The sequence below is a fragment of the Eubalaena glacialis genome, chromosome 8 (genome assembly GCF_028564815.1).
Source record: "Eubalaena glacialis isolate mEubGla1 chromosome 8, mEubGla1.1.hap2.+ XY, whole genome shotgun sequence".
Lineage (NCBI taxonomy): Eukaryota > Metazoa > Chordata > Mammalia > Artiodactyla > Balaenidae > Eubalaena > Eubalaena glacialis.
The window spans coordinates 10677993-10691615 of NC_083723.1; the positions used below are offsets into that span (position 1 = coordinate 10677993).

General features: G+C 42.9%; 1 protein-coding gene across 1 annotated transcript in view; it reads right to left on the reverse strand.

Annotated features, from left to right (window-relative positions):
- HECW1 (HECT, C2 and WW domain containing E3 ubiquitin protein ligase 1) overlaps positions 1 to 13623 on the reverse strand; it is a 250247-nt gene that overhangs the window by 12336 nt on the left and 224288 nt on the right. Inside the window, exons 22-23 of the mRNA XM_061197560.1 lie at positions 3509 to 3607; positions 2701 to 2830 (exon numbers count right to left, since the gene is read on the reverse strand). Of these exons, the coding sequence (XP_061053543.1) occupies positions 2701 to 2830; positions 3509 to 3607 (229 nt within the window). The remainder of the gene's footprint in view (positions 1 to 2700; positions 2831 to 3508; positions 3608 to 13623) is intronic.

A 13623-nucleotide genomic window follows, 5' to 3' on the forward strand; every position in this document is an offset into this window, starting at 1 on the left:
GTGTCCATGGAATAAAATTTAAGGGCTATAAATGGCCATACAATGAAAAGCAAGTTTCTCTCCCACCTCATCTCCTAGCCATACAATCTCCCTACTTGGAGAAAATCACCCTTCCTTCCCTTCCAGGGAAGGGGAATGTATACACGAGGGATGTATACATGTATCAGTGTATACACTAGGGAATACGTATAGATCATCTCTTTTCCCATAAACGGTAGCATATTATACACACTGTTCATCATCATACTTTTTCAATTAAAAATGCACCTTGACCATTGTTTCATACCAATTTAGACCTGTCTTATTCTTTCTTTGTTGTTGTTATACTACCCGGTTTATTGTTTATGATTTATATGTAAACAGATGGGCTGGGGTGTCAGACCACACATCCCACTAGCCCACTATTCCACTGTGCGAGTGAATCATCATTTATTTCACCAATGCTCTATGGCTGAACATTTAGATTGGTTCGGATCTTTTGCAATGATCAACAACGCTGCAATGAAGATCCGAATCCATTAGTCATTTCAATTGGATGTGAATATGTCTGTAGGGCAAATTTCTAGACGTGGACGCTGAGTCAAAGGCAGGTGCATTGAGAATGAGGATAGATATCACAAAGGTGCCTTTCATAGAGGATGAAGCAAACTTCTGCTTATTCCCACCTACACTCCTGTATAGAGTGCCTGTTTCTCTACACCATCTCCAAAATAGAATACTGCTAAGCTTTCTGATTCCTGACATTCTCATGCGGGAAAATGGTATTTCACAATGCTTTACTTTACATTTTAAAAAATAGTGAATGAGGGTGAGTATCTCCTTCCCTGGGAACTATCTACTTATATTCTTTGCTAATTTTCTATTGTGCTGTCCATCATTTCTTACCGATCTGCAGAATCTCTTCCTATGTTGAAAGAAATAGCCTTTTGTCTGTTTTATGCATTACAATGTAGTAAATATGCCATTTTTACTTTATGTTGTATTTTTGCCATGCGGTATTAAAAAAGTAATTTTAGTTGACTGTCTCAATCTTTTCCTTTATGACTTTGAAAGTTTGTGTCACATCTATAGCAGCATTCCTTACTGCAAGATTAAAAAGAAAAATCCTTTCATTTTCATCTTTTTGTTGTTTTTTTAAACATTCAGCTTTCTCACCCACGTGGAATTTATTTTAGCGTAACGCGTTAGGTTTGGGATCTAACTTAAGTTTTTTTTAACGTGGGTTCCCATTTGTCTTAATATATTTTGCTAAATAATTGTGTTTATTTTACAAATTTACCCTCTACTATAGGGCAAATGTAAAGGATGGGCTAAAAAGTAGTCATGCAGAGGAACAGTGTATTTCACACGTTCCTCTGGTATACAGGAAGACAGTTAAGTGAATCGTATATTCTTGAACATATTTACAACATATAGTTGTAAGAAGAAATAATTTTTTGTCAAATATAGAAGAGAATATTCTTCAGAGGTATGTTTACACATTACACAGGCAATGCACCAGAACAGTGACATTTTCCAGGACCTGTCCAAGATGCTTGATTGAGCTGTGGGTGATGGGTCTGCAAGGTTCAGTGGGTAACTCTCACCCATGGACTCAGCACGCTGTCCACAGTCATGCAACGTACTTATAAAGTAAACCAGCTTAATTCTCACGACATCCCATTACAAATTACACATGTCATGGAACCTCTCGTAAATGATATTCTCAAAACCTGAATTGCTAAATCTGCTCAGGCTGTGGTTGGTCTGATAAAACTGCAACCCAGAAAATTCAATGTTATATAAACACTGGTAGAAAAAGAAATGGGAAGCTTATCTTATTAAATAGTACTGAAGTATATGCATTTTGGAGTAGTAAATATCTGGAGGCTAGTGATAAAAGGAAGTATTATTGTAGATGCACAGAGAAATACCTTACAGATGTATTGCACACTTTACAAAAATGCTTTCTGATCCATTATCACACGTGACTTTCAAAAAACTCTATAAAGTAGATCCATGTCAAGACAAGAAAAAGAAGACATGGGTACCTTTAATAAAGGGAATAGTCCTCAAAGAATTATATCTTAAATGAATGACAGTCCTTGTTTTTAAACACAAAATCCTATTACTATGTGATCCAGCAATCCCTCTTCTGGGTATATATATCCAAAAGAATTGAAAGCAGGGACTTGAACAGATATTTGTACACCTGTGTTGATACCAGCATTATCCACACTACCCAAAAGGTGGAAACCACCTAAGCGTCCATCAACATATGAATGGCTAAACGAAATATGGTATTTACATACTATGGAATATTATTCAGCCCTAAAAAAGGAGGCAATCCTGTCACATGCTATAACATGGATGAACCTTGAAGATATTATGCCAAGTGAAATAAACTGGTCGCAAAAAGACAAACACTGTATGATTCCACTTATATGAGGTACTCAGAGTAGCTAAATTCAGAGAAAGAAAAAGTAGAATGGTTGCCAGGGACTGGGGAGAGGGAGAAATGGGGAGCTATTGTCTAATGGGCACAGCTTCAGTTTTTCAAGATGAAGAAGTTCTGGAGCTGGTTGCACAACATTGCGAATCTACTCAACCACACTGAATGGACTGTACCCTTCAACATGGTTAAGATGGTAAATTTCATGGTATGTGAATTTTCCACAGTAAAAACCAAAATGTCTTTTCCAAGACCCACATCTCACAAACCTGGCCAAAAACTTCTTCATTAACTGTGAATGTTAGGTCGAGGATGTCTGTGATGTTGTTGTCCTTCATCCATTGCAAGCTCTGGTGGAATTCCTCATCCAGATATTCCAGGTCACTCAAATCACAGGGCCTGGGTGTATTCAAAGGGAGAAAGGTAAACGGATTGTTTCAATAAACAGCTGCCCAGACCTCATGCCAAAATGTGGTTATGTCACTCCTGGCTAAAGTGACACAGATGTATTCTAACAATTGGATACTTTTGAATATACTGATGAATCTTTTTAGTTCATTCAGTAGTTTTTTACTGGAAAAGGAAATTTTAAAATGTTTACTATAATAAACACAAAACAATTATTGACTCAGGGACTCTCCATGGCCGTTGGAGAAGAGTATCATTTGAAAACAACCAAATTATAGACAGATCAATTCTTTTTTTTTCCTTTTTCTTCTTCCAGTTTTATTGAGATATAATTGACATACGGCACTGTATAAGTTTAAGGTACACAGCATAATGACTTACATACAAGGACAGATCAATTCTACTTAGTAGTTTCATGCAATGCTTGTAATGTTACTATATTTATATAAACTGATTTATATCTGTTATATGATGTTCTCTTATGCTTACATAAAATCTCCAAATGCATTTTTATTGGACTAAAAGGTTTATGTGATATCTAAGCACTCAGAAAAGTAAATCACCATACACCTAACAGGAATGATTAGGGAAAAACAGGGACAAAAGGGTCAGAGATACCAGAGAGGCCAGCACCTCTGGTCCCACAGGCAGGGCCGGGTGGACACTTACAGTCTCAGGAGTGCCTTATAGAAGGGCCTTGTGAAGAAAGCGTCCAGAAGGTACTGATGGATCAGAGCCAGGCCTAGGATTCGACCACTAAACCTGAACCTGGAACACAGACAAGGCAGAGCAACTGAAGGGCAGGTGGGACATTACACTTAAATATTTTCATTTGTAGTGTTATCTGATGTGTTTCTTCATAGTACTCATCTTAAGCCGCTTGAAAAATCCGCCAATTGATGACACAATGGAGGCACCCATTCTTCTTATTCTTTACCATAAACAATGGCTATGAACTTGGTATGTACTAAGGAACCCTCCTCTCCCCCAAGTACCCAAATAGAATCATTTTGCTGGAATCCTTTTCTCAGACCTGAGAGTATAAGGACCTAAGTGATGAAAAGAGCTGGTGGAGGGGAATTCTGGGACCCTAGACAAACAGTCAGCATATTAAAAAAATTATTTATTTATTTTTTTCCTTTGAACACATTTTTTTTTTTAACATCTTTATTGGAGTATAATTGCTTTAATTGTTGTGTTAGTTGCTGCTGTATAACAAAGTGAATCAGCTATATGTATATATATATATATACATATCCCCATATCCCCTCCCTCTGCCTCTCCCTCCCACCCTCCCTATCCCACCCCTCTAGGTGGTCACAAAGCACGAGCTGATCTCCCTGTGCTATGCAGCTGCTTCCCACTAGCTATCTATTTTACATTTGGTAGTGTATATATGTCAATGCCACTCTCTCACTTCGTCTCATCTTACCCTTCCCCCTCCCCATGTCCTCAAGTCCATTCTCTACATCTGTGTCTTTATTCCTGTCCTGCCCCTGGGTTCTTCAGAACCTTTTTTTTTTTAGATTCCATATATATGTGTTAGCATACTGTATTTGTTTTTCTCTTTCTGACTTCACTCTGTATGACAGACTCTAGGTCCATCCGCCTCACTACAAATAACTCAATTTCGTTTCTTTTTATGGCTGAGTAATATTCCATTGTATATATGTGCCACATCGTCTTTATCCATTCATCTGTCAATGGACACTTAGGTTGCTTCCATGTCCTGGCTATTGTAAATAGTGCAAACAGTCAGCAATGAACCTGAGGATCTGAATCTAAGGATATGGACAGTTTTCTGGACCACGCATCCTCACCTATTCGAGCATTCCAAAGATACCACCTGAAGGTCTAATGTGTGCCTGATCCTACGCTGGGAGGTGGGGGACTTGAGTATGAATCACATATGGCGGTTGTGCTCATGGTCAGTGGGGAGAAGTACGTAGAATCCCACTGTGGTAAGCGGTAAGTGGAGCCTACATCGTCACACATGAAGAACAAGGTCTCTGATGGGAGGAACTGATCACCTCCAGATGTAAGGGCCTTCACTGATTTAAAACCTTGTTGGGGCAAACTGCTTCCTGGCAGTTTTGCTGGTGATCTGCCTAGCTGCATGCTACGGCTCCCGAGAGCTTGGTCCCATTGTTGCCCTGCTCCTAAACCAGTTTCCCGTCTGCCTGGTCTAGCATGCTGGTTCCCTCACCCTGTGTTCTGCCCATCCCTGGTACCTACCTCCATGGTTGGGGTCTCTCCTTTCTCTTCCTATCTAACTAGATTTTCACCTAAGCATAGACTTAGCTGTGACTTTTCTCAGATCCTCCCAGTTGGAATTTCCAACTAAGCCATGACCTTTCATGAGGCTCTTTTTAGACTCAAAAGACTTTGTACTCTGTAACTGCTACAAAAATGGTTTAAATGAATAGATGATCAGATCCTGTAATAAGTGTAATCATAAGCAGCACTTCAAATCGCCATTTTGGAAGGAGTCGATTCTTTTTGCGTGAAATAACGTAAATATTATTGACTCCGGGGAGACCAGAGGCGAGTAGAACGTTAGTAAAGGTGCTAAAGGGGCACCGTGGATGGGGAGGCTCATGGAACAGCTGAACATCTTACAGTCCTTGAGGCCGGGGTACACCATCGGTGCTGCATCCCCCAGTGGTCTTTCCTGATACCCCAATAACCAACGGGTCCCCAACATGGCGGCCACAATCCTGCATACCCCATGCAGGCTTACCCACTCTAACGGACTCTGAGGCACCACAACTGATGCTCCTAACATGATGTGGGGCTGTGGCCACGTGGTGGAGACGGCGAGACCACCCACAGTGGGAAGAGAGCAAACCTCAACACAGAGGTGCCTGCCAAGAACCTCCCTCACTTAGAGGTGGCCCTGAAAGGCCTAGTAAAGAGAAATGGTAATCTCAGTAGGCAGTAGTGTCTGCAGAAATGGAATAGATAAAAATATTACATGAGAATACTATTTTCAGCTCAATGTTAAAAAAAGGGACTATGTCAATAAATTGTAAATTCTCCAGCAAAATACACATTATTCAAATCTATTCAAGAAGAAGAACTTAAACAGACAAATGACCATAGTATAAACTAGAAAACTTTGAGGAAAAAGGTCTATATTCAAAATCGATGCTGGGACACTCCATATATGGACGGAAAACACCCCTACTATTTAAATAGCTCCAGAAACCAGAAAAGGGTAGAAAACTTCTTACTTCATCATTATGAGCTACCATAACCACAAAATGGAATCTGGAAAAGAGTAAAAGAAAGGAAACTAAAGACATCTCACTTATACATTAAAAACGTCCTAAATAAAACACAAGAGAAAGTACCAGTCCATTCCCTGAATAATGCCAGATGATTAAGGATGTTTGATTTTAGGAAACTAAGGACAACTGACTATTAGGCATTCTATTATTAAAATTAATAACGATGTCAAGAGACAAAAATCATATGGCTTTTCTTTTTTTTTTGGTTAGAAGCTGAAAAGTTACTTGAAAATATTCACCGTCTATGATATCACTTATATGTGAAATCTAAAAAAATGATACAAATGAACTTATTTACAAAACATAAATAGACTCACACACTTAGAAAACAAACTTATGGTTACCAAAGGGGAAAGTGGTGGGGAGGGATAAATTAGGAGGTTGGGATTAACATATACACACTAGTATATATAAAATAGATAATCAACAAGGTCTTACAGTATAACCCAGAGAACTCTACTCAATACCCTGTGATAACCTACATAGGAAAAGAATTTGAAAAAGATTTTATATATATATGTGTGTGTGTGTTTATATGTATATATATCTGAATCACTTTGCTGTATATCTGAAACTAACACAACATTGTAAGTCAACTATACTCCAGTATAAAATAAAAATTTTTTAAAAATGGGGTAAAAGGGGACCAAGAAAAAAAATATCCACTGTCAATTTCTGAAGAAAAAAATCTTTGTAGTAAACCAGGAATAGAAGAATACTTCCTTACATAATGAAGAACATTCATATCAGCATCATACCTGACAATAAAAATACAGGATGCTGGTTACCACCACCCTTCACAATGTTGCATCACTTCTAGTCACTGTAATTCATTACAAGTGAAAAATGGGAAACAGATTAGAAATAACATTTATGGAATGCCTATTGGGCCAACACATGTTATCTCGTTGATCCTTGCTACAACTCTATTTGATGACTACGGCTATCTTCATTTCACAAGAAATCTAGGGTCAAGAGTTAGCCCCGGGCAAGTGGTACAGTGGGGAAACTGACCCATATCTGCCAGAAGCCAGACCAAGCCTTTTCCTTTGTGTCCATTTTGAGAAGCTGGACAGTAGTGAGGTTAATCCTCTGGTCCAGGGGCCAGGCTGCCTGGTGTGTGACCTCGTGCCAGGACTTAACCACCTATTCTTCATTTCTTCTTCTGGAAAACTGCACTCTTCAAGTGATAACTATTATTATTTTATGTTGGCTTCCAATACCTCCTTGTGCTAATTAGGAATATTTTAATTCAAGTAACCTTCAACTAGTTTAAGCCAAAGAGGGAATTCATTGTAAGGTCCTGGCAGTGTCTCAAGAAATGCAGGGTCAGGAATGCAGTTGAGCGTCAGGTACTGGGGTGACTTCACCCTCCCTCATTCAGTGTCTCCCCTTAGCTCCTCTGTGCATATCTGCTCTTTTCTTCTCTCTCACTGCCAACACTGCTCATGTTTTTCAGCCTGGAGTTCAAGCCCCTAGAGAGACCAACTTGACTTTCACTGACCTAGGTCCAAATTTCCAGCATGATTCTGTGATTGTCCCAACTCAGGTTGGATGTCCACCCTGCACCAATCCTGAGCGGTCAGGAAAGCAGGGTCTGGGGAGGAGATCTCGGAGTCCGGTGTCTTGCTCAGCACTTTGAAGCTAGGATCACCGTGGCTTGCCTCTCCACCAGGGGCTGGATCAGATGGAGGGTGGCAGATGGGGTTGTTTTCAGCACATGGGACTGCAACGCAGACCACCCATTGAGAATTGTTTATTTGCTTTGAATGGGGTCAGGCATAAGATGGAATTTCTAAAGACAAAATTATATTGGTTTCACAGGCTGATGTGGGCAACTGGTAGGCCCTTGATATTTTTTCATAGCTGTGCAAGCAACCCATGATAATGTGGTTTGGCTTTATATAAACACAGACAGGATGGCTCATAGCCAGTCCAGTACATACAGTAAAATCTATTCCAGAGAGATGAGCTATGATCTGGGATGTGTTAGTACAGAGCATAATACAGGGACTGTACAATTCAAATCCAAACAACAGCTTAAAAGGCAGAGATGGGAATGGAAAGCCTTTCCTAGTTGATGAATTGCCCTGACAGTCTCACGAGAAAACATCTTCCAGGGCTTGTACACCTCCTTTATTTATCTCACCCAGCTTGAACAACTGCTTGCTAGGAAATTGACTGTGCTTGTTGTCAACATTGGTTGGAAATGTATAGGAATTAGGAGATGGAAAGAAAGTCCTTTTCTTTAGCCTCTGGATTGATCACTGGAGTAACTATCCAGATAATTTAAGCAAAACAAAACAAAAACAGTTTAGGTTTTGACCTAAGTTATTTGGCACAAATAAAGAGTTCTAAGGATCAGTGAAAGTGAGTCCCTACAGAAGGACCAGCCTTCTCTTCCCCTGCCCACAGCGGGCATTTGTTACTTTACTATCCAGGCCCCAGGGTCTCCAGTTTGCGAGCCCGCCTCCGCCCCCTCCGTGTGAATGTGCAGGACCTTAGGTACCCCTTCTATCCAGGGGACCCTCGAGGGGTCTCATCTGATGCTGCAGGCCAGCCCTGCTCCTGGGTGTGGCGCTGTTCCTCCTTTTTTCTGGGCTGCCATTCCTGAAGCCATACTGATCTCAGCACATCCCCAGGGATGGCTACCGTGTTGCAGGTTCTGGTGCCACTGACCCCAGGCTGCTGCCCAAGATGTGCACTTCTGAGTGGCCTGTGCTCATTTCTATTTGGCTGGTAGGGAAACAGCTGCTCTGTGTTGACCTGCTCTGGTTAGAGGGGCCTCACAGCAGAGTTGCTGGGGCCCCGAGGGTTTCATGGGCCTGCTTTGGAAGTTCACTCACTGTCCTCTCATCCCTTGGCTAGCAAAGTCAGGGTGGGCTTAGGGGACAGCTATCCCCATGCGTTCACATCTGAACCTCAGCGCTGCTGGTCACTTGTTGGGCCATTCTTCTGCTTCTCTTGGGCTGTATTGTTTCCGAGGACCCCAGATTCCCTGCTTGCAACGTGCCTTCTGTTGCCCCACCCCGTCCTTCGCAAGCACGTGGGACATGCCCACAGGATCTGATTCCAATGATGGGCACCATGCAACTTCTCTTCACCGGAGAGGCCTCGGCTACCAGGTAAATCAGCAGATAAATGTGCACTCAACATGGAAGACACGAGGAGATAAGGTATGTCCCCCGACCGCGCGTCCCAGTCATGTCTAAATCCACGTGCCAGCTACACCAGGCCGGGTCCCACCTGGGACCCTCCCCCTGGTACTAGAGGTTGGGTCTCAACCTTTCCTCCATCCCAACCACCTGAAGAATATGACACCCTGAGGGGTCAGGAACGAGGCCTTCCTCTCCACCAGTAATCCTTAAGTTGGGGGGAAGACAGAGTTTCCCTCTGGCGCCCTCTTGGGTGTAATATGAAAACTCCCCAGGAGATTTTGATTGGCCATCACCTTAAGATGTGTTACTGACTTTTAAAAAACACATGAGCCATTTTTTTTCTATTTATTTACTGATAAGAGATGATTCCACAGAAACCCATTTGGACCTAAGACATCAAAAAAAGATGTTCGTATATCAAAATACAAAGAACCCCATATTTAATAGGAAAAAAAAAAATCCTCTCTATTGAGAGTCAGTCAGATACGGGTCTTGTGAGAAGGCCTGGTCTGTCTTCCTTCAGGGGAGGAATGTGGACAGCTCACAGATTTCTCAGCCTAACCCCACCCACCTTGCGTTGTGGTTTTTTTTTTAAGATTTTTTTTTTTTGATGTGGACCATTTTAAAAGTCTTTATTGAATTTGTTACAATATTGTTTCCATTTTATGTTTTGGTTTTTGCCTGTGAGCGAGGCATGTGGGATCCTAGCTCCCTGACCAGGTATCAAACCCGCATCCCCTGCATTGGAAGGTGAAGTCTTAACCACTGGACCACCAGGAAGTCCCCACCCTGTGGTTTATAGAAACATCCCTTGGACTAAATTCTTTTCAAATCCTTGGTTTTCAATATGTTGCAAGTTTTTGTTTTTTGGTATCACCAACCTTGACCCTCTTACCAAAGAAAAATAGCAGAATTGGGTATTTTTTAGTGTAAAGAAAAACATAAGCAACATAGACAACATCAAATAAAAGTGCATCAACCCCATCTCCCGAGGCAACGTTCTTGACCCTGGTGGGTCTTTCCCCCCCAACATCAGCGGTGAGCACATACATGCTATGTGAATGGGGTCACCTTGCCACTCCTGCTCCTGTGAAACCTCCTGTTTTCACACCACCGCACAGCCCAGAGACCCTCACATATCTGCAAACACAGGTTTTCATCATCCAATTTAAATAGACTTCAAAGTACTTCATTTTCTGAATGTTCTCTGCTTGGCTTGGCCCTTCCCACTCTGATGGAAACCTAAGTGGTTTTCATCTTTATGCATCTGCTTACAGGTATTGGAGGGGGACAGCACACAGCCAGTCAACTCTGGGACCATGGGAGAACCCCTGAAATGGGCAGATGTCACTCTTCAAGCATCCTCATCAACACGTCAGCAGACATCTGGGAGATTCACTTGAGTTGCCTCGGATAAAAGCAACTGCAGCCACTCTGAGCTTTCCTAATGATGCTGAGGGAGATTACGGTAGGAAATCTGAAAGCCACCAATGTTACTGGTAAGGGTTTATCTCACTTCCATCTGGGTTTTGCACATTGCAGTGAGCGTTCAAAGGCAATGGAGTTTCACATATTTCTAGCACATCTTCCCACCTGGTTTAAAAGGCCCAGCAAAGACTTGACTCTCCTCTTGAGAGGGTTATTGTTTGTTGATTCATTACTCTTTGGGTTGTTTGCCAATAATCCAAGAAAAGCAGTATAGTGGAGAGGACCACGTTGCAAGCTCTGACGTCAGGCTGCTTTGGTTTAACTCTTCTGACCTGTGTGACTTTGGGCAAGCTGCTTACCATCCCTGGGCTTCAGTTTACTCATCTGCACAATGGGATCATAATGGTACCTACTCTATAGGGCAACTTCCAAGATGCTGAAAGGCTTTGCCCAGGGACTAGTGGAGGTCAGTCTACCTGGGTGTTTATCCAGAGACTGGCATGCCTGATCCTTTTTCCAGGCTGAGGATCCTAGGGCTACACATCCAGGCCTGATCAAAGGATGAGAATGTGGACTTGACCGGTGGATTAGCCTGCACTTTCCTGCTGTTGCAGAATTGCAAACTTCTGCTTTGCTTGCAGACAGCACTCCTGTATTGCAGTGCCTGGCTACGGGCAAGGGCACAATCCAGATTTGCTGAATTGAATTAAATCGAAAGTTATCATCTGGTTTGATTCCAGTGGATAAACTGTACAAACCTACTGAAAATTCCTGAAACATCATTTGAAGCTTGTTCGATGAGATTAATTGTTCACATTTCCAAAATCTAGAGTAGGTCTCTGTCTCGAAAGATGGACAGAAAGACCAAACTGCAGAGAAGACTTGAGGTCACGGAGTCAATGTATGGGCGGATGTGATGAATGTTTCACACCCAGAAACTGAACTAGCAGGTCTCTCTCTCCCTTTCTCTCTCCCTCTTCCATCTCTCTAATGAAACTTTGTGTAGGAACGTGTTTTAGCAGGAGGTAGGATGTAATGATTTCACGGTGTACTCTTCAACTGATTCTTTAAACAAAAGCAGTTTGCGTAATGGCAAAAAATTTAGCCAGGAAGTTTGGGAGAGGGATTTCTTGTTCACAGGTCAGATTTATGGAAGGGGAAGCAGGATGGTTTGCCAAGTGAAGAAAATAAAAGACCTAATTACACAGCACTGTAAATCAACTATACTTCAATAACATTAAAAAAAAAAAAAGACCTCATTACCCTGGAAAGACATTTTGGATAGTGCAACAAAACCCTTTAAAAAGGCTTCTAGTTAATTCCTTTATATGAAAGTGATGTAAAAATGGGATAACACCCTCATTGCAGTGCCCAGGCAACATTTCAAGGCTGAAAGGTTCTGCTGTGGTCTTTCTGGTAGTTTGATCCCGTGGCATAGAACTTGTGCCCCTGATAATTGTCTCACGGTGTCTTTTCGTTCCGGTGACCTTTTCAGGCTCTTCTTGACCTGTAAGCCATCAATCTCTCTCTGTATGATTCTTGGCTTCTGCATCTTTTCATGCATCACCGCTAAGCATCAGAGATACTCCCTGTACCGGCTTCAGCCTTGAGGAACCCAAAGCTGGCCCCATCTCCGGGCCTTCCTACCTGGAAAGGGCATCAGACGGTGTGTTAGGGAGTTGTAAAGAGCTGGACACTTGGTGACGATGTGCTTGGCTCTGCTGCCTTCGGTGAGGGGATGGGGGACTGAGGCAGACACAAGAACAGCTGGCAGAACACCGAGGTCTGCTCAAAACCCGGCACACAGTCTACAGACCTTGATGGCTTCTTCCAAACAGCATGGTATCTTCCGGAGCATAAACACCTTCAGAACCAGCACTGCACCGGCAAATACTAGAGGCTCACAAGCATTTTGTTGGTCACTGAATGAAGCCAGAGGGCTGCTAAAACTGCCCCCGGGCCTGAATGCCCCCAGCCCACCGTCACAATGGCCTGTCTCCCAAGCTATGACTCTGGGACGGCACCCACCTGTACACGGCCTACCTCCTGCAGACTGACAGCTGAGTTCTAGAAGGTTTTCCCTGCAGCAGTCATGTTTTCCACCCCTGCTCATTTCCGGCTCTTCCGCCATCACCGCTTCCCTGGCAATGGACCAGGACTTGCAGCGGTTAAGGTCCTTTAAGAGGTCTTTGTCGTCCTCCGAAGAACAGAGCCGGTTCCTCAACTGCAGCACAGTTGACATTTGCTGTCCTGTGCCCTGCAGGGTGTTTCACACCACCCCTGGCCTCTGCCCACCAGACGCCGGTACCGCCCATCCCCTCAAAGTTGCAATCACCAAAACTGTCTCCAGATATTGCCAAGTGTCCCCTGGTGGGGCTGGGGCAAAACCACCCTCTTCAGGAGCAGGATATCCTAATAGGTGGTCCTGGTCTCCTTTCTGACACACGGGCACCGTCTGCCTCTCCTGGGCCCTCGAAGGCAGTGCAAGTCACAACCTCCAGGCTTTGTGCTCCACGCTGCACATATCTGAGCAGTTTTCATCACTCCCTTAATTTCTAAGTGTGCCTTCCAACTCCACCAAACATCATTTTAGACGCCCGCCTAGAACTTGGGCTCTAGGTCTCTCTTGGGAAAAGGATGGGAGGGGAGAATAATTCCTCCCAAATGTACCAGATTGTGTTAATCTTTCTGAGGGGATGATGTCTGATCTGAATTAAGAAAAGGAGTGAGCTTCCAGGAGAAGGAGCCTTGCAAGCTGGGGCAACAGCAATGCCGGAGGTGGGATCATATATGGTTTGCTTGAATAACAATAAAGAGGGCAAAGGGGCTGGACACCGGAGAGAGAAAGAGAAGATGGGAGAACATGAGGTTGGAGACATTCCCCAGGAGACAGGTCATGCAGGGCTCG